General features: G+C 36.9%; 1 protein-coding gene across 2 annotated transcripts; it reads right to left on the bottom strand.

Annotated features, from left to right (window-relative positions):
* Nucleotides 1–1,483: 1,483 nt before the first annotated feature.
* On the bottom strand, nt 1,484–15,948 carry lasp1 (LIM and SH3 protein 1). 2 transcript variants are annotated; one of them, XM_060892088.1, is made up of 7 exons: nt 15,679–15,948; nt 8,434–8,528; nt 7,028–7,112; nt 5,363–5,500; nt 4,138–4,219; nt 3,910–3,998; nt 1,484–2,981 (listed from the first exon to the last, which is right to left on the bottom strand). In XM_060892088.1, exons 1-7 carry the CDS (start codon nt 15,745–15,747, stop codon nt 2,808–2,810), a joined length of 732 nt encoding a protein of 243 aa, XP_060748071.1. In that variant the 5' UTR covers nt 15,748–15,948; the 3' UTR covers nt 1,484–2,807. The 2 variants fall into 2 exon arrangements, with proteins under 2 accessions (XP_060748071.1, XP_060748072.1); XM_060892089.1 differs by having other exon boundaries at nt 5,393–5,500; nt 15,679–15,947.
* Between the last annotated feature and the right edge of the window lie 3,622 nt (nt 15,949–19,570).

The raw sequence follows: 19,570 nt of genomic DNA, 5'->3' as shown, positions 1-19,570 counted from the left end.
CTATATCATGTACTGTATATGCATTGAAAGAAAAGCAGTTAAACTTTAGGTTAAATGTTGGAGCAGGGGAGCTCAGTGAAGCGTTACATTTGAAGACATACAAACTGAGATGCGGCTTGTCACAAGAACAGACACAAAAAGAAAGAATCCCTATGATGTTTGTGTTAAGATGTATGCGTTAAGACTCTGAGGTTTGTTGGTATAAGAAACATATGAGGAGTTAATCAGTAATTAGATCTATATATCTTAAGCTAAAATGGATGCATCTTGGACTTTTCAAGAACAGTGTAATGTCATCCACCTACATCCTTCAGGGCACATATAGAGAATCATCTTTATGAGTTACTAGCTGATTAAAGTTTTTGTCATTAGATATTGATTAGTGTTTCAGTGTTTAATCATCTTACTTACATTAACAAGCAAATATGCCAAAAAATTTGTGGATACCTGACCATTTTTTTTTTTGTTGTTGCTTGTTCCTGTAGGGATATGTACTCATTTAGCACTGATGCTGGGTGAGGAGGCCTTTGGTTGCGCTCTACATTCCATTTGATCCTAGAGGTGTTCAGTTGGATTGAGATCAGGGCTTTGAGCTGGAAACTCAAAGATTCCAAATTCATGCATTCATGATGCTCGCTTTGTGCATATGGGTATGTTGGAACATGTTTGGTTTACTAAAGTGAAAACATACAAAGATATTACAAATGGATGTGATGGCCGAGTCTCCACAAAATTTTGGCCATTTACTGTTTGTCAATTTGAGACGTTGCATAGTTGTACTTGTCTCCACTTAAGTTGTTTTATAGCAAGCTCAACCTCAAAAATTATATATGTATGAATAAGCTGTGCAAAGCTGATCCATTTTAAAGAGATTAGATATTGAACACAAACAAGAATGACTTAGAATTACTGAATAACTAACTAACTGCATCGTGGTAAACAGCATTTTGCATTAACCTGACTGAGATCTAATCATTTATTTAATTGGACCAATCTGTGCATCCGAAAGTGGTAAAACGGCATGCAAAACTACAGGGAGTAAACCAGCTCAAGATGAAAATGAACATACTATGAAACGAGACTGAAACAAGTGAAAATCATGCAGCATTGATGATTTTCATTTATGAAAGGCTGGCTGTTCTTGGGAAGACTAGATTCGAGAAGCAACAGAACACATACAGAAAAGTTAACACGGAATTGTTCTTATTTAAGGTAACGAGACAAGCTGCTTTATCGTTACAAGCAACGATCGCATTCAACATCTGACCATGTGAAATAAAAAAAGCACTTACTTAAGGGAAGAAAAGTTCAAGTTATACCTTTTGTTTTCAACATATATGTTATATCTCTTAAGTGACATTTTGTGTAGCTTGCCCTCTATAAGTAGCAAAATGAGGACTGTTATTATTTCTAAATAGGGTGCAGTATGATATGTTAGGTTCAAAACCTCAGAATATTGTCTCTAGTGACAAACTGGCCTGTCTTGATATACAAATAAATCTGTTTTATTCCACTGATATTGATTAACTGACATTACAAATCTGGCTCATACAATAAGAACAAGGTAATGAGAATAAGCAAAGGATGAGAGGGGAAAAAACAATAACTTCATAAAGAATAGTGCAGAGATACATGCTGAGATACATTATCATACAATGCACACGGAATGTTTCTGAACAAAACTAAAAGAAAGAGAGTTAAAACATATACAGGGATAGTTCTTAGGCACAGATTTAGCTTAGTCTACAACTCTAAAGCATTTTTCACAAGGAGGTTAACAGTGATATTTAGTCCATGACTAGGCTTAATCGGTGTCAAGACAAAAACACACTAAAATGGTCCACAGAATTGTGCTTCCTCTTTCCCTTTCACTGGTTATCCAGTTCTGCTCTCAGGTAAGTGGTGAGTGCTATGGGTCTACTTTTTGCTTTTATGAAGAGCAGAGAATACCACTTTAACTTTCGCAGTAAGTGTGCAACAAAAAAAGAGACTAGAACATACATGTTTTATATGAAAGCACAGAGATGAAGTGTTACATATGAAGATGATGAAACACTGCCTTGCGAGCAGTGTCACCAATCACACTACACCCATACACAAACCGATGCCACAGTAACAGGATCTTTTTATATACACATGTATTCCAGTTTCACTACAATACCCATGAGGTCTGATGGATACGCTTTAAGACTCAGTTGAACAAATGGAATGATCAGAAGTCTCATGTTCAAGCATCATTACTACTGCACAACCATTGAGATGCCACATGGTCTAGAATGATAGGTACAACTAGCGACAGGCTGCAAAAAAGGTCAGAAAAGAAAACAGGTTCTCATTGTCATGGCAAGTGTGAAATGATTGACATGGCTAGGGCTGTCTGTTCACGAAGTGCTATAATAAAGCAGCCTTGAAAAAAATTTCAGAGGTCTGTTTGGCTGTATGTGTGTCATTAAACTGTTAAGTGCCACTTGTGACAGCACCTCTCCAAGACTGAAAAACAAGACAAGGTAGACGGTCAAACAGCAAGATCTAAGAGGGAGCAGAGAGAAACAGTGCAGGTAGAGCAAGACATGGATATACACAATGTGTATGTATGTCTACACTATATAATTGTGTGAGTGCATTTTTGTATGCATGTGTTTTGCATGAGTTATCGGCATAGGCGCGGTAATAAGAAAGCACAAAGAAAGAAAAAGAAAATAGCTCTTAAAATATGGAATGGCACTGGGCCTCCTGTTATCCATTTCTCTCCATCTCTCTCATTCCCTCTTTCTCCATCTCCCTCCATCACTTTCTTGTTTACTTTCTCATATGGCCTCCACATAGTTAGCAGGCAGCATGCCCTGCTGACCAGTACGCTCCACTCTTCCATACATCCATCCTTCATCAATTGGCTGAACATCGACTATCACATCCCCGTCGAGAAACGACACTTCGTCCTCGTCAGCTGCAGTGTAGTCATACACTGCCCGGTAACGTTTCTGAAAACAGCAAAAGACAGACATATCAGGCATAATAGTAAGAAAAGCAGAGATAGAGAGATAATCCAATAGTGATACATCTTTTGGAGTCTTCTGGGGAACTCAAAAATTCTACTGATTACTGGCAAACACCCTCAATATACACAAACTAACCACTTTATTAGGAACACCTGTACACCTGCCCTTTAATGTATTTAACCTGAGTAGCAGTATAATATATAGTCATGCAGATATTGTATAGTCATGCAGATATTGGTCAAGAGCTTCATGTAATATATCAAACTTCAAACATCAGAATAAAGAAAAACATGTTCTCAGTGACTTTATGCGTGGCATGAATATGGGGGCAAGACATAGTGGTTTGAGAATTTCAGAATATCTCTATATAAAATCTGCTGATTTGATATAGAATGGGATGGGGAAAAAACATCCAGCGAGCGGCAGTTTTGAGGGGGGAAATGCTTTGCTTGTTGCGAGAGGTCAGAGAACTGCCAGACAGGAAGTCAAATAACCACCATTTACAACTGAATTGTAACCACCATTTACAACTGGTGACCAATTTGAACTACATCAGGTTTCCCTCACGAAAGTCAAAAACAGGAATCTGAGGCTACAGTACAGTCTCACTGAAATGGTCACCATGGGTCTAAAGAGTGTGTAGCCGATTCACTACAGACTACGCGTTAGCTCAAACCACTCTAGCAATCTCAATTCTTCTCTGACATCTCTGACAATTCTGTTCACTGGATGTTTTGTTTTACCACACCGATCTGCATAGACTCTTGAGAATTTTAGATGTGAAAAGCCTAGAAGATTATTAGTTTCTGAAACATTCAAGGCAGCCTGATCAGGAGACATTTTGGGAGACTTCCAAAGACCTTTTTTGAGGGGGCTAAACAGTGTTTGTGTACATGTGTAATAACATTACCCCAGAACTAGGCGGAGGAGCTGCAGCAGCTTGGCGCACTGGTTCTGGCTCATAATGGTAGTTCTGTGATGCAGTTGGGGGTTGATATACTGTAGAAAACGCAAAGAAAGAGAAAAAGAAGAGTCTGTGACTGTTTATAGTTTCTTAGCAATGAGCTAAAAGCTCAAGCATTCTAATTAGTAGTAGACAATTGTCAAACAATTGTTTGAGTTGAAAGGGAGTATATACCTGGAGTTGTGCTTTGTTGCGGTGGTGGATGGTGAACTTCTCCTCCCATTTTACTCTTCTCAAAATCCTCATGATATTTAATCTACAGTACACATACAAATAAACAGCACATGAATAATTGATGTACACTGTCTAACTGTAGTATATACCAAGACAAAGACCTTTACATTTCACTATAATGCTGGAGGCCAAGCTCTATATTTAAGTCTATTTAGGGCATATAGTTAACGATTTATTAACCACCAGATAACAGATAAGAACAGAGAGATGAATGGAAGCATTAATATTCACCTGTTTAATTACCAGTTCACAGCAGGACACTTTGATTAGCCTTCAGTACTATTTAAGGCTTTTCATGTACTTATTTGCATGTACAACTGGAACTGCTGATAACAAGCTTAATATACTGAACAAATGTTAAAGCTCTATTACAGGCATATTCTGCAACAGATCTTCATATTCAGCAGTTTGTGCAATTCTGCTGGAAGAAGTATCAGTTCTAGAGAACATTTTTGATGCTTCTACATTGTTCGATAGGCGTCTCATATTCCTGTATCAGCTGACATTTTTTGCTTACTCAAATGGCAAAGCAAAGTAGTGAAGGTCCAAGATGTTGACCTGGGAGAGGTCACATGCAGTGTGGGCAGGATTATGGCTTTGAGACAATGAAGACGCCACAAGCTTTTGTATTTATGACAAATCTCTTTTTTTCTATAGCTCAATTTAGACAGGACTACAGCCATGTCGATATTTCTCTCCCTCCTCTGTACATTATTTTCTGATCAAGAAATAGAATAATATAAAACTCAGACTGATTAAATTAGCTATAATGATAGCATTAGATATAATGATATATTCAAACATGCCAACATCACATATGTACTTTTCTAGGTATCTAATTGAGACAGTTTCCCTCATATTATTGTGTGGGGAACAGTTCCACCTATTTTTATATCTCTAGATTGACTATTGACATCTCCAAATTATGCTGCCATGACTCCACTCATCCCCTGAGTATCAAGTGAATTGTAAAATCCTTTTTTTTTTTTTTTTTTAAACCGAGACTTAAAATGATTTTGTACTCTAGTTCTTTTAGATCATGAAAATAAGAGGTAAAAAAAACAAAGCACAAATATTTCAACCCTTTATGCTATACACAATTTTAACTAAATATCTCATAAAGCTTCTGGTAAATTCAGAGAGTTTAGTAAATCCTAAACCTCACATTAGAGGGGATGTGTTGCCTGGGACCTACGTTGCTGATCTGATCTTGTGTTTTCTTAATTCTCTGCAATTCTGGTGTGTCAGCTACAACACTGAAGCCCTTTCCCTTGTTTTTCTCAAACTCCTCCTTGTAGAGCACCTGCAATATGCACAAATAAAAAGCATTAGAACAAAACATAACAGACTATTAATGATTTGTTATACTGACAAAAATACCCAGTAAAGACAAGTAATGTTAGGTTAAAAAAAAGTGAAAATACAATAAAATGGGCTGCTTACTAATTTAACAGAGAGAACTTTTATAGCGGAGAGATGGATCAGACATATGTCCAGGAATTGTTTTGATTAAAAAGAAAAGGTTTTGATTAAAAAGAAAGCACAGACAGGTAACAAATCAATGAAAAAAACAAAAACAATAAAAAGGGATTTGTAAGGTGCTAGGACACAACTTCCTTGTCCTAATTAAAGAGGAAATAATGCTAAAATATTTAAGAGGTGTTGATACATTATTCCTTTGTTATACACATGGTGACAGCCATTTGTCAAAATTATCACACTCAAAATATGTTTAGGAAACACTAGGAGATGACACCTACTCCATTGCCTCTTAGGTCCCCGTCAGAGTAATTGTCAGACCAGTAAGAAACAGTGCAAATACTATAGTAACACGCACTTACTAAAAAAATTATACACTTTAAATTTCCGTTAGTGATCACACATTCGGAGCGGTGACGGTTCCAACCAATGTTCCTTCTCATTTTATGTCTGCCTAATTAAAGGGTTTGAAATCAAAAATAGGCCCTGGCATTTATGACACAGTCTAGGCTAAACAAAGGAGGAAAAATGAATCACTACTCTACATTTACCCAAACTAATTTTGGTGGTGGAAAGACTCCACCAGGGTAAATTTACTTATGCTAATGGACTAATAGCATACAAAGAATAAAGCGCACACAAATTCCTAATGGAAAGAAAGGTTCAACAGAAAAATATTTATGTGCACGTCTGCAACGAGTAACGTAGGCAGACTTAGAGAGAATAAGAATATGAAACTTGACAACAAATCATTGAAATATGAGGATTCATGGTATTATGTGGTACTTTCCCCTATTTAGACCCAACTCATGCTACCCAAAATATGGATTAATTGGTTTATATTTTTTTCCCTGAATATTGAAATGTCAAAACAAGTGTGTGTGGTAGTGGGAGCCTGCCAAACCCCATAAAGATAAGAAAACCTGACAAACTTGATTGTGTGCTTTGTTACAAATAGGCACCTTATTTGTGGAACAAAATAAAACAAAGAATGTCCTTCTAGATACTAAGGTTAATGTATCACTTCAGATTTTTCAATACACAAACACACTAAATATAGCACACTGACTTAATACAGTTAAATTACAGTTTGTGCATCTGTGGGTGTCTGGGTCAGAGAGAAGCAAGCCAGAGTAAAACCCTGATTCAGCATCAACAATGTTGAGCGTAGACAGCAAAAAGAAATAACAGGTAAAAGGAATAATTGGGTTTGAATCTTCTTTTCTTAGAACAGTCTGATTTTGGCCGTCCAAATGTATGTGAGCAAATCTGTATACAACACTGAAATATCTGATAGAAAGAAAGAGAGAAAGAGAAAAAGAGTGTGTGCGTGTGTGTGCGTGTCAGTCACCTGGCTTTGCATCTTGCTCTGCTGTTTCAGACGTAGGTTTTCTGGAGTGTCAGCAACACTCGTGAATGACGTTTTTGGGTAGTGTCTGTAACACACACCTCAGAATTAGCCATTACAGAAAACCTGTAATCACACTTCCAGTCCTTTACAAACATTTTAGGGAACAACTTAAATTAGCTTTAATATATTTAAACCGTCGATATTTCTAATAAAAGCATTAAGGGAAAACAGTCATTAAAATAGGATTGTTAGAAAGAATGTAGTCAGTAAGACCAAGAAAACACAAACATGTACAAAAGCAAGTGCAAACTGAATGAAAAGAGATAAATTGACTGTAAATACCCATCTGGCAAAGCCACAGGACTGTCAGAAGGAAGCATCTAATGCATCTGCATGGTTGACAAAATTATACCCTTATGGCAAAATAACAAAATTTGTACTTCTTAAAATGGCACAGCCCTGGTGACGTATAAAGACAAGAGTTGCATTCTCTATTATTCTCAGTAGCAAGACTTTTCAACACTGAACAGCCCAATGCGATCAAAGAGAAACGTCCGGTCACTTGCTTAAAAAGCAAACTTGAACAAATTTCACCCTCGCCTACAGGTATACACTATTTGGACAAACCCAAGACTAGTACAATATGCATCAACAAAATAGTTAAGGTTGATTTATAATTGGTTTTATCTAAAAAAACAAATATCCTGGAATCATCTGCCATGTCACTTGTGCATGTTCTCTGAAATGAACATGTGACGTTTGTGTGGTTTAGCAGCCAACAAAAAAAAGGGAAAAATATGTGTGTCTTCAACCAACCACACAAAGTAATAGTGCATCACAATTTATACTTACCTTTTAAGATCTATTTATTTCCTCACAGTTTTCGAATTATAAAAGCCTCTTTAAACCTACTGATTTGAGTACCAGTCATGTGAATAAATATTTACTGATATAGATATTCTGAGTGGGGGTTATTTGAGGTTCAGATCATGACAATTCAGAGAGAGATCGACATCACTGTGCATGAAATTGACAGTGATTTTAACCTTACAGATTTACATAAGACACTCAAACAAACGTGAACGTGAAACGTAGAAAAACTATTTTATTTGTATTTTACTTTTAAATATGCTTTTGTACTGGTGTCCATTTCACTAAGGGACAGGTGCAAAAAGCATGTATGTAAATTAAAAGGATATAAGAACAAAGTTAAAAAAAGTATGTTCCCTTTCTCAAGACTACAGCTCTGTGCATACGTCTGATTTGCCTGTCAGATACCTTGTAAGAGAGAATGAGTGTGTGTTTAAAATGAGTGTGTTTGCATGCGATTTTAAAATATTTCCACATTGACACTATGCTCAGTCACTGTTTCACACAAACACTGAAGAAAATCTGTGGATACTTACGCATTGCAGTATGGTTTCTTATCAAAGCCTTTGTAGTTCTTCATGTTTAGAGTCATCTTGCATACCTCACAGCTGAAACATCCTTTATGCCAGAACTAAGAGAGAAAAAAAAGCAAAAAAAAAGGGAAATACATGAGCAATTAAGAAAGGTTAACTTCTTTTTAGATAGATCACTGTCTGATTATTGAACAACTTTCATAGCTGTATGAGTCAGCAGTTCCCTAATTCAGCATCTGATGTTCAGCACATACGAGCAGAGTGCAATGCTACACCCAACAGCTGAATACTAGATTGATTTTGACAAACTGAAGATGACGATTCAATGAGGGAAAGAAAAAAAACACGTAACCAGACACGTCTTTAAATACTTACTTGAGATGCGGCACAATCAGACTTTTAGTATTAACCTAATGTAATCTCTGAATATATTCCTGTTAAAAAACAAAAATACTCACTGCCCGGTTAAGAACATGTAAATTAATTATCAAGACAAAGAAGCAAGGAGTCAAAAAATCATTTCTTTCTTTCTTTTTTGATGCCTGAGGAAAAAGCTGACATTTTTCTTAACATCAGAATGACCACAAAAATCATGAGGTTTAAATGAAAAAAATGATGAAAACCTCCCTGAAACATATCGGGTGTTAAGCGGATATGCTGTAAATTATGTACATTTTGGGTGAGAATTACAGAACAATACTGCTACACGTCAGACTTATTGACCCGCAAAAGCTCTAAAAAGAAAGAAAGAATCAGGAGTGTGTGCGGGTTTAAAGTTTGTTGGACTTCGAGTCACCTTGGAAGGGTTTAACGATAACAGTAGACAAGGGAGTACATTCCACTTCGCTGCCAATTTATACACGGTTAGCTTTCAGTGACATGTGACTTTCCATTTGGGGAATTTTGTGCTATGTGCAGGTGTGTAATTTCAAATATTGAAAAAAAACATCACAGTGTTTTGCTTGCTTTTACGTTACGTCAATGTTATGTTTGCAAAAACGTTAACAATTTGCCTGTAGACCACCAATACCAAATGAAATAATCCTGTGACAGAAAACAAAAAAATAAATGCAAGAGGGAGAATGTAAGAGGACAAAAACAGCATACTCTCTAATTGGCATATAATGTATTTTATTAACCAATCATAGTATGTACAGCTATTTCAGTGTTATTGTTTTCTAAATAAGCTGCATTTTATAAAGCAGTCAAAATGGTGGTCAAAACAGGTATTAAGCACTACTTCTAATGTGCCCAGTGACTAAATCAGCTGCCAAATCCACACAATACAAACAAATAATGATAAAGAGCTGGTTAGAAAATAATTGCTATGGTGTGATTTATATCCGACCTTTTTTTAATCTGATTTTTTAAAATACGATGTTTGTATAGGTTTCTTCTGTGTAATTTTACTGGAGTTTCAGCACCTGATCTCACTAATGTTAGTGAAGGTTATTATAACAGCAAGGGTGGTGGTGAGGGGATTACAACTAGAATGGGATGTTCAACAAAAACATGTAAGGCTGATGGTCAAGTGTCCACAAATAATTACAGTTAGCTGCAATGGTATAGACGCATTAACATGCCATCCACAGCCAAGTTTTGGAAAATTTTGCTTGGCCGTGTTATCAACTTAATCGCAACATAAAAAAATGCTCTATAGTTTATACCTTACTAAAAGAGCTACTACTCCTCTGAGCATGGGCTTGCTGAAGTGATAACTCACTGCTGCTGCTTGCTGAGATGCGCTCCCTCTGCGGAGGAAGAATAAACTTGTCTCAATTTGATCTAAAAGAGTGTCTGAAAATCCACCAACATGAGTAAGGGCTCAAATCTAATTAGGTATTTAGCTTAGTAGATATTTTTTAGTTATTAAACTCAGTAGCCGTTAGCTGTTTAGAATCTGGATTGGTATCTATGTCCATTATTTTACATGCAGCTATGTTAACCGCTGGTAAATTACGGGTCAATGACTCCCTTAGATTGAGCTTGTTACCGAAAGACCTTTTGCTTAATCACAGCTAAAGGTCATTTGCAAAAGGTCACTAACTATGTAGTTTCTTTATTTTGGTGAAGTTATTAACATCAAATTATCAGTTGGGTGTCCAAGGCAGCTAAGCAGCCTCTAGAGTTCTTTAAAATGATTTAATCAGTAAACTAACACAAGATTTATCATCTAACAATATAGGTTGAGCAAAGTTTTCTGCAGCAGCTCCAAAATGCACCAAAGCATCACACCCAGGGGTAATTGGGTTCAATCGCTTTATTGTCTTTTCATTTAATTTTATACCTCCTCTGATATTTACAATTAACTTTAGTCTCACACCCTGAGAATGGTGATTATGAAAAAAATGACAGACACAAAATAACCAATATGCAAAAGGCGTTATAAATCCATCCACTGCGAAACAGCAAACATGAGAATTCTTGTGGCCTCAACTCAAATAATGCAGATTAGAGGACTACACTAAAAAAATAGTAATTTTATGGAAAATATTACTATTTTTCTTACAGTATATCTGATTTTTTTTATTCTACACAAAACACTAAACACTGTAAAATGACGGACATTTTCTGTAAATTAACAGCCCAATAGACAGAATGAAAATGTACTATATTTTTTATACTGTATTTTCTAGTTTTTTTTTTTTTAATGACATACAAATCTATGTGGAATAAAATAATTATCTGCATTTATACATGTCGATCATTATATAAAGGTTTTTGACCATACTAACAATTTAACATTTTTCCTTGCAATTTTAAAGTAAATCATTAGTTTCATATTTATGTATACTTTTACATTCAAAATTTAACAAATTATTTTGCAAGTGTGTGAGAGAAAAATACCATGAGGCTACTTTCAATGAAGCATTTAAAACAAGAAAAAGTGGTACATGGAGAAAAAAAGTACTTGAATGTATCCTAGCATGTACTGTGTAAATAGTAGTCCATCACTGAACTAACACACACACAATTTAGATTCCTCGATTCAAAATCAGAATCTGTAAAGAAACACAAAGAGAAAATTCAAGCAACACAGAAAATACCATGGGTGAATCCATGTATTTCTTGGTGTGAGGTGACAATAACCACTGAGCCAACATGCCACTGCAATCGCTAATACAAGTACCATTTAAGTAGCACATTAAAGTGCTCTTGAAATGCATACATACTGCACAATAACGCATATATATACACTGCACAGTCACTGTTAAATTGACCTTGCTGGTCAGACAGCAAGGCCAACTAAAGTTCATGGTGGAACACAGCTTTCTATGGCCCAGTCTGTACAAATATTGTCTTTGCTTACATCAATAACTAAAATTCATCAAGGACTGACACAGTCTAATGTAAGAGGTTTAACAATTTCAATCTACACTGTTCCATATCAGCTAATAGCCTAACCACTACAGTCAAGACCATGGACTTGGATGACCTATATACAGAAAAAGAACGACAAGAAATGGCTGTGCAATAGATTTGCTCACTCCATTCAGTTAACTAAAAGCCTAAAGACAGATACTGTACTGTAACTCGTATGGAATTATGGCAATGTTGGCAAATGAGTGCTGCTGTGGACAGAGATGTAACCTTAAACTGACAGGATTTGTAACACTGCAAAACAATAAAAAAAAAAAGCAAAATGACACGGCCATGTGTGCACAGTTACCATCCTATGGCAACTGTTCTCACCATGATGTCAGTCATTAGCTTTTCATTGGCTTACATAGCTGTTTTGTAGCAGTGGCTCTAGGAGGTTTTGTTGATTGTTCCATCTCCATTACTGTCACCACTCATTTTGGTTCTTGTGCAGGTTATGGCACTGAAACATTTTTATATTCGGGCGCTTAATAATGTTTAAAGAACTACTACTAAACACTGGGCCTATACTGCAAATGGGGTGTGGGATGGAGTTGTGAACAGACAGACAGACAGATAGACTGATTGTTAGACTTCTATAGCAATGGAATAACCAACTGTTGTCCCTCTCAGTAGTCTTTAAAAACTCTAGTGTGGAAATAAATGTGTTTATTATTATTATTATTTACTATTTATTATACATTATTAATATTTTATGCAAACAACGCAATGAAAACACCATTCGAACAATTAATTAAACATAACAGCCTGCAAATAAAACTAAACATGCACATTTCTTTTCTTCATTTTTAAAACAGTTGTTTTTCTGTAATTGTTGCTGTTACCACGCTGAAACAATTCCTATTGGCGTTCATCCAGGAAACTAACCAATGACAACCGTTCCCACCTTTTCCCAGTCAATTTCGACGTCCGTTTGAGTAGTTTGTATCGACACTACTGCTTAGTTTCAGTTGAGGATATTTCAACGTATTTTTTTTTTCCACATAAATGTTTTTAACATCGACTTGCATTGTTTAGATTTAATGTTTAAGTGTTTTATTTAAAGTCTGATTGATAATGTTTAAATGTAAACGTTTGGGATGATTTTAATGTTTTATAGTTTTTTTTTTATTTTGTCTTCTAAAATAAAATCATTTCACAATCTTGAGCACGTGTCATCAGTTTATTGAAGGGGTTTGATCCTAATTCAGGAAATACTTGTAAAATAACTGTTATTCTTTAAAAGTTTACATGTCATCACTTTATTGAAGGTATTGCTAAAAAAAAAAAAAAGTGCAAAGTGTTTCTTTGCAAATCCTTTAATGAAAAGTTTTGCATTTTATATGAATGATATTTCACTTTTATTTTACATTTTTGTTTGGCAGCCGCTGCTGTTTCTTTTTTTTTTTTTTACTGTAGCACTTCAGTAACTGTGAATAAGTTTCATCAAGATTTAAAATTATGATATACTTATTTTCCTGTGCACTTCCTGTACAGACTCATTAAACACTGTAATTGTTGTATCACAATTGCTGTCAAAATCGAATAGTCTAATTTTTATGTGGGCTGCTTTTGAAGGAACATGATGAATTGTTAGTATTTAGAACATAGGCAGATGTTAAACACACAAAATGGCGTTACTTTATGAACTGATACTCTTATGCTGATGTGCATGCTGAATAAACTTTTGAATAAACCTCCTCCTCTCTGCCCTTTTACTTGCAGCTTTTGGGACACTATTTTTAGCCTCATAATGGTACAGCTTGCGATTGTACAGTATGGGGCTATAATTACAACTGCTGTAGCTAACATTTTGTGCATGTTTTTAGTTAGAGCTTATATCAATTACGTTTAGACACTAGTAACTTGTCTTCTGAACCCTGACTGGTCAGCACTACATGCATTTTGGTTGTTCAACGACTGGTTCCCCTGAACGCAATTAAAATTTTTTGCCAAACTGTGATTTTGGTATCAAAAATCATTATACTACACCGGGTCAAATGCAAAACCCATATTGAGGATATTGCCTTACCATTGCTTCCAACAAACAAATGTTTCAGTAACACTTTACCGAAAACTTTCTCACAATGTATATTGCAGAGTAATAAGTAAGTAAAAAATAAGTCTTTTGAGATGGTTAAATTGGTCTTGCCTAACAGACTTGCATGCAAAGCAGTGCACCAAGACACAGTGGCCTCATCCACACGAACACCGGTCTTTCGAGAACTGTTTTAATGTTTTGGACACACTAGTGTTTTTACTCACATTTTGAGTACACAAGCTTATCTATGACAGAAAATAGCATGCTGGGTATGAACACTGAACACAGGGTATGTGACCATTGACATTTGAGTCATTCCCAACATTTTAAGCTTTCCCTAAAACATATTTTCCGAGATTTGCATTAGCATGGATAGAAAGCTAAAAGAAACAAGAAAAAGGCATGTTTACAGTTGTACTTGTGTTAATCTGGACTAGAAGCTCTATTGAAATAAAAAAAAAAAATTGTTACATGTTCCTTAACCAGTGTAATAACCATTTGTGCTTAAATAATCTCTTACTTGTTCTAGATAACCAATGAGAAATCATATGTAGGAGGCTTTCTGCCTCCTTTAACTGCACTTTCTTCTTTAGGAGGCCCAAGTAGTCATGACTCAAGCTTACTGATTCATGATTAGACATTCTGTAAGAAATCGATCGATTTTTAAAAGTACATTACACAAATCACCTGGGGCCTTAAGTGCATATATATATATATATATATATATATATATATATATATATATATATATATATATATATATATATAAAAAACAATTTATAAAAGGCTTGAAAAGGTTTCTAACTAGAGTCTAACTACAACGACTACAAAAATATCTACTCTATTTCTCCTGTTTAGGAGGATAATCATCTTAAAAAAATGCACCTTGTTAACTTCCATCAAAATATTGGTATAGTTTTATGTTAAACAGTCTTCATTTGTTTATAAAATATAAATAAATGAAAAATAAATGGACATAGATTGGATAGAATCTGTTTTTCATTAACAGATCAGAACGGTGTTTTTGTTCATGCCTTGGCTACCTGACTTGAAGGAAACATCTTCCAATTAAACCATTTGTCTGTTGTCTTTTACTCCTTTACACAGTCAAACTAACTGAGCTGGCTTTTCCTAATGTCTCTGAAACTAATCGGTTTGAACATGCAAATAACTTCAATTTACTAAAAAAACAGGAAAAAAGAAAGCCTATGATTTTTCTGGGTAAGTAGTTATTTAGTTATTTAGTGTATTGTCATTACTAAGTGCATATACCAAAGCAGAAGAGAAACAGGCCAGGTGTTTTGTACGGTCTTTAAAGGAACACTATCGTACGAAATGGTATAACTTGACAACAGAAGCGTGCTGATGCGTTAGTCTTAGAAGACTTCCGTTTTGCATTGAAGTGAACTGCAGAGACTGTGAGACACGTCAGATTCCTCATGTGCTCTTCAGCACAACGGAGGCCGTGCACGCGCACACACACACACACACACACACACACGCGCACAAATATCCTCCGTTTAGCAAACGTTTCTATCTCACACAAAACGACCAGCGTTACTTTTCAAACGTTTGTATGATGTCAGGTGAGCTAGTGCAGCGACGAATGTCAACGTGCCACCAACACAGCTACCTAGTAATCCTCGTTCACAACAAGCTACAAGCTACTTAGCGTTAGCTATCAAAGCTAACTTAACTGGTTCCGCTTCCGTTTCGACCAAAAATAGAACAAAAACACAAAAAGTACGAAAGCTCACGAGCATCCGAAGCCCTGCGGAGACGTGTTTTATCCGTTGCTAGCTTGGTGTTAGCAGGTTACTTAGCTAAACACGTTTGCGTTAGCTTACCTTGTCAAGACAATTCACTTTTTCCGTTGGATACACGACTCGGTTACATCTACTACACAGCGGATTCATTTTTAAACAATCCTAGAGCGACAGATGAGATGAAAAAGGATTAGAAAAGAGTCCCGAGGTTAATGCTTCGTGATTGTATGTGAGCAAAATATCCAGTGCAGGCGGCGGCTTGAGATGTTTTGCACCGCTGTCTGTCACCGAACGAGAAGACTCGCGCGGAAGCGCGGGCACGACACTGCTCTATCCTGCGCTCCGCGTTCCCGCGCATGGCATACAGGACGCGGGAGCGCGCTGTGATTTTTATGCGTTGCCTTTTATATGTTCCTGAAACCTGAAACCTTCTTGACCCTAATCAAAGGCAAGGTGGAGGAGCTCCAGTTTGTCGGAGGAATATATATATATATATATATATATTTTTTTTTTCTTACAGTGAAAACAGTCTCTGTTGGTAAAGGTGGTTTAATGGTTCTGGAGGATTGTGAATTAAGCAGTCAGTAAATGTGTAGACAAGACTGTGAAAATATTCCTCCCAACACTGGAGCTCCTCCACCAGTTGGCACTGTTTCATTGCCACTGATTAAGCACCTTTGGTAAAACCCTACAAAATTTCTGATGTCTAATATACATTTGCCTAAAATTTTGTCTTAGATTTGTTTTTCCTTGGATAACTAGTAGTATGTTTTTATACCGATTATGGTATAAAATGTATGGGTACTTTGTGGGTATAAAATGGTATTTTACCCCAAAATTGTAAAGACGTTTGTAAGAACTGTAAGCTAACTTTCTATCTCAAATAACGAAAAAAGTATCAAAAGCTTACTTACTTATAGCTAAACTATCAGTTATGTCTAAAATCGTTCTCCCTATGTCATGGGTATAGTTCTGTGGTAGAGCATTTACCTGCAGATTAAGCGATTCAAATCCAGGTTCCCCCTTAGATTGACCTATTAGTCAGTCTTACATTCTAACTATGCTATGAATTACTAATATTATACTATGATACTGTGTAATTGACACTGGGAGCAAGCTAGAGAAAACCGGGGAATACAATATCGCCAACACTTTGTGGACACCTGACCCTCACAGCCGTGCACTTTTTGAGCACCCAATTCCAGATATAGTCCCTTGTTCCTGTTAAAATCTCGGATCTCGACTCTTACCATTCACTCCTAGCCAAGTTCTTCTCAGATGTGACTCCTGCCAAGACTTCCTTCTACAAGGAAAAGCTTGAGGCTTTGGCACAAGACCCTCTGTAGCTCCACAATATCATCTCTTCCCTACTCAACCCCCTGGCTAGGGATGCACCGATCCGATATTTTGGATCGGTATCGACGCCGATCCAAGCATTTTGAGTGGATCGGGTATCGGTGGTGTGTGACAGATCCAAATCCGATACCCGTGGTGGTTGATTAATGAACAGCAAACATCATAGACTATTGCTTGAACTTATAAGAAAAATACACTTATATATTAAATTGCATTAGTGAAAATAAATATAATAAATTTTCTAGAAAATATGTTGCACAACCACCTGTGACAGACAGGCAAGTTTAGCAGGCACCCTTTCCATTTACCTCAGCGCGTTAAACATGTCACTCATTTGGAAGTATTTTACGCTTGATTCAGCAGAGAGTAGCACTGCAACTTGTAATGTCTGTAAAGCCAAAGTTTCAAGAGGTGGATCTAGTATTTCAAATTACAATACGACAAATTTAATCAATCATTTTCAGAAGCATCATGCAAAAGAACACATGGAGTTTGCGCAAGTTAAGCGGAAAAAGGATGATCCGTCAAAGTAGATGACCCTGACGGATGCCCCGGACCTGCCCCCACACCTGCCCCCACACCTGCCCCCGGAAAACTACCCTGAGAGATGGAGAACCGGGTGCAGGACAAAGGGGGACAGGGAAGAGGGAGCGGAGGTGAGTGTCACCCGTGGACCCGGGAGGTAAGCGGCGAAGTCGCTGAAACAGGTTTATGTCATTGGTGACGTCTATATACTTAGACATGGTTGTTCCGTTGGTTGTTGCAATGTTGCATTGCACTTTTTTTGATGAGCGCAAGGTTTACTGTTTAATACATTTTGCATTGTGTTTCAAGAGTTCTAATTTAAGATTCACTTTAAAATATTGCCTTTTCTTCAGAAAATAATTTAATTTAATAATTGCAGTATATATGGTTTAGATTGTTATACCACTAACTGTTAAAAGTACTGTTTGCTAATGCATTAATACTTTTTTAAGGTTTCTTGTGTTTTCATTTTTCATCCAGTAATGGGCATTTTTGTATTTCTTTACCAGAAACAAATAAATATTAATAACTAAACGAGTTGTATACATTCTTTAGTTTTAAAGGTAGAAAAGAACACAGATATCGGATCGGTATTGGTATCGGCCGATACTGGCAAACTCTGGTATCGGAATCAGATCGGAAGAGAAAAAGTGGTATCGGTGCATCTCTACCCCTAGCTCCACCTGCTTCATCCTCTCTGACTGCAGAAGACTTTGCTTCTTTCTACCATGAGAAGATTGAAGGAATCTGCAGGACCTTCACTTCTGCCCCGACTGAACCTACATCTTACAGTCTGGATTCCTCCACTCCTTTGTTGTCACATTTCTCAACTATAGCTGCAGAAGAGATTTTACAACTCATCCAGTCTTGCAATCCTACCACCTGCCCATTGGATCCACTCCCTTCCATTATGCTCCAGACCATCTCACAAGACCTTCTGCCCTTCATTACCACTATCATCAATGAATCCATAGCATCTGGTCATGTACCAACTACCTTCAAGTGAGCAAGGGTTATTCCCATCCTAAAGAAACCTGCTCTGGATCCATCAGACATCAGTAACTACAGACTGGTATCACTTCTCTCTTTTCTTTGAAAAATACTTGAATGCATTGTCTATAATCAACTCTGTCTATCTCTCACAGAACAACTTCCAAGATGCCAACCAGTCTGGCTTTAAAGCTGCTCATTTCACAGAAACAGCCCTTTTGGATGTCTCTGAGAAAACTGTCATCCGTCCTTATCCTCCTTGACCTTTCAGCAGCGTTTGATACGGTCAACCACAAGACCCTCTTGTCTACCCTCAAGAGTCTACCTGGAAGGAGGCTCATATCAGGTAACATGGAGGGGAGTGACATCTGCTCCATGCAGATTCTCCACTGGTGTCCCTGCATAATGATCTGATCTCCCCTTCAGTCACAGCTCGTAACCATGGATAATCCACTGTCCTTTTCCTCTCATCTTGCTAATGTGACACGCTCATTTTGGTTCCTTCTCTACCACAATAGAAGGATTCAGCAATTTTTGTCCACACAGGCTGCTCAGGTACTTGTTCAGTCACTTCTCTTTGCTAGACTGGACTACTGCAACTGCTGGTTTGTCTACCTATTGTATGAATGCAATTTGTATTCTGCAAATGATCCAAAATGCAGCTGCACGACTTGTTTTCAACCTGCCTAAGTTCTCGCATACCACCCCCATGCTGAGATCCCTCCACTGGTTTCCGGTAGCTGCACGCATCAGATTCAAAACACTGATGCAGCTCCCTCTTACCTCAAAGCCCTTATCACCATGTATTTGTGGACCTCACTTTGTTCCCAGTGGCATTGTTGTGCTGAAACCTTTTTGTCAGAGGCCCTTAGTTCCAGGAAAGGGAAAGTTATATGATACAGCATTCAAATACCTCCTATACAAATTGTGTGCTTTTAATTTTCTGGCAACAGCTGGGTGAATTCTCATGGTCAGGTACCCACAAACATTTGGCCATATGTAAACATGAGTCTATGAACCTTACCTAGCCAGCAAGAATCTGGAGAAACTAGACATCTCCTTGTGTGCATAACCGTGGAAGTTGAAATCGGCAAAGTCATAG

The sequence above is a fragment of the Tachysurus vachellii genome, chromosome 18, assembly GCF_030014155.1.
Source record: "Tachysurus vachellii isolate PV-2020 chromosome 18, HZAU_Pvac_v1, whole genome shotgun sequence".
NCBI lineage: Eukaryota > Metazoa > Chordata > Actinopteri > Siluriformes > Bagridae > Tachysurus > Tachysurus vachellii.
Note: the sequence above shows the minus strand (reverse complement) of the source record. Positions and strands in the feature narration are given on the sequence as shown.

Coding starts and splice junctions, on each gene's coding strand:
- lasp1 (XM_060892088.1), bottom strand. CDS start 15,747: ATGAATCCGCTGTGTAGTAGATGTAACCGAGTCGTGTATCCAACGGAA. Junction 5,501..7,027: donor AGAGCAAGATGCAAAGCCAG/GTGACTGACACG, acceptor TGCATATTGCAG/GTGCTCTACAAGGAGGAGTT. Junction 3,999..4,137: donor GCAACAAAGCACAACTCCAG/GTATATACTCCC, acceptor CGTTTTCTACAG/TATATCAACCCCCAACTGCA.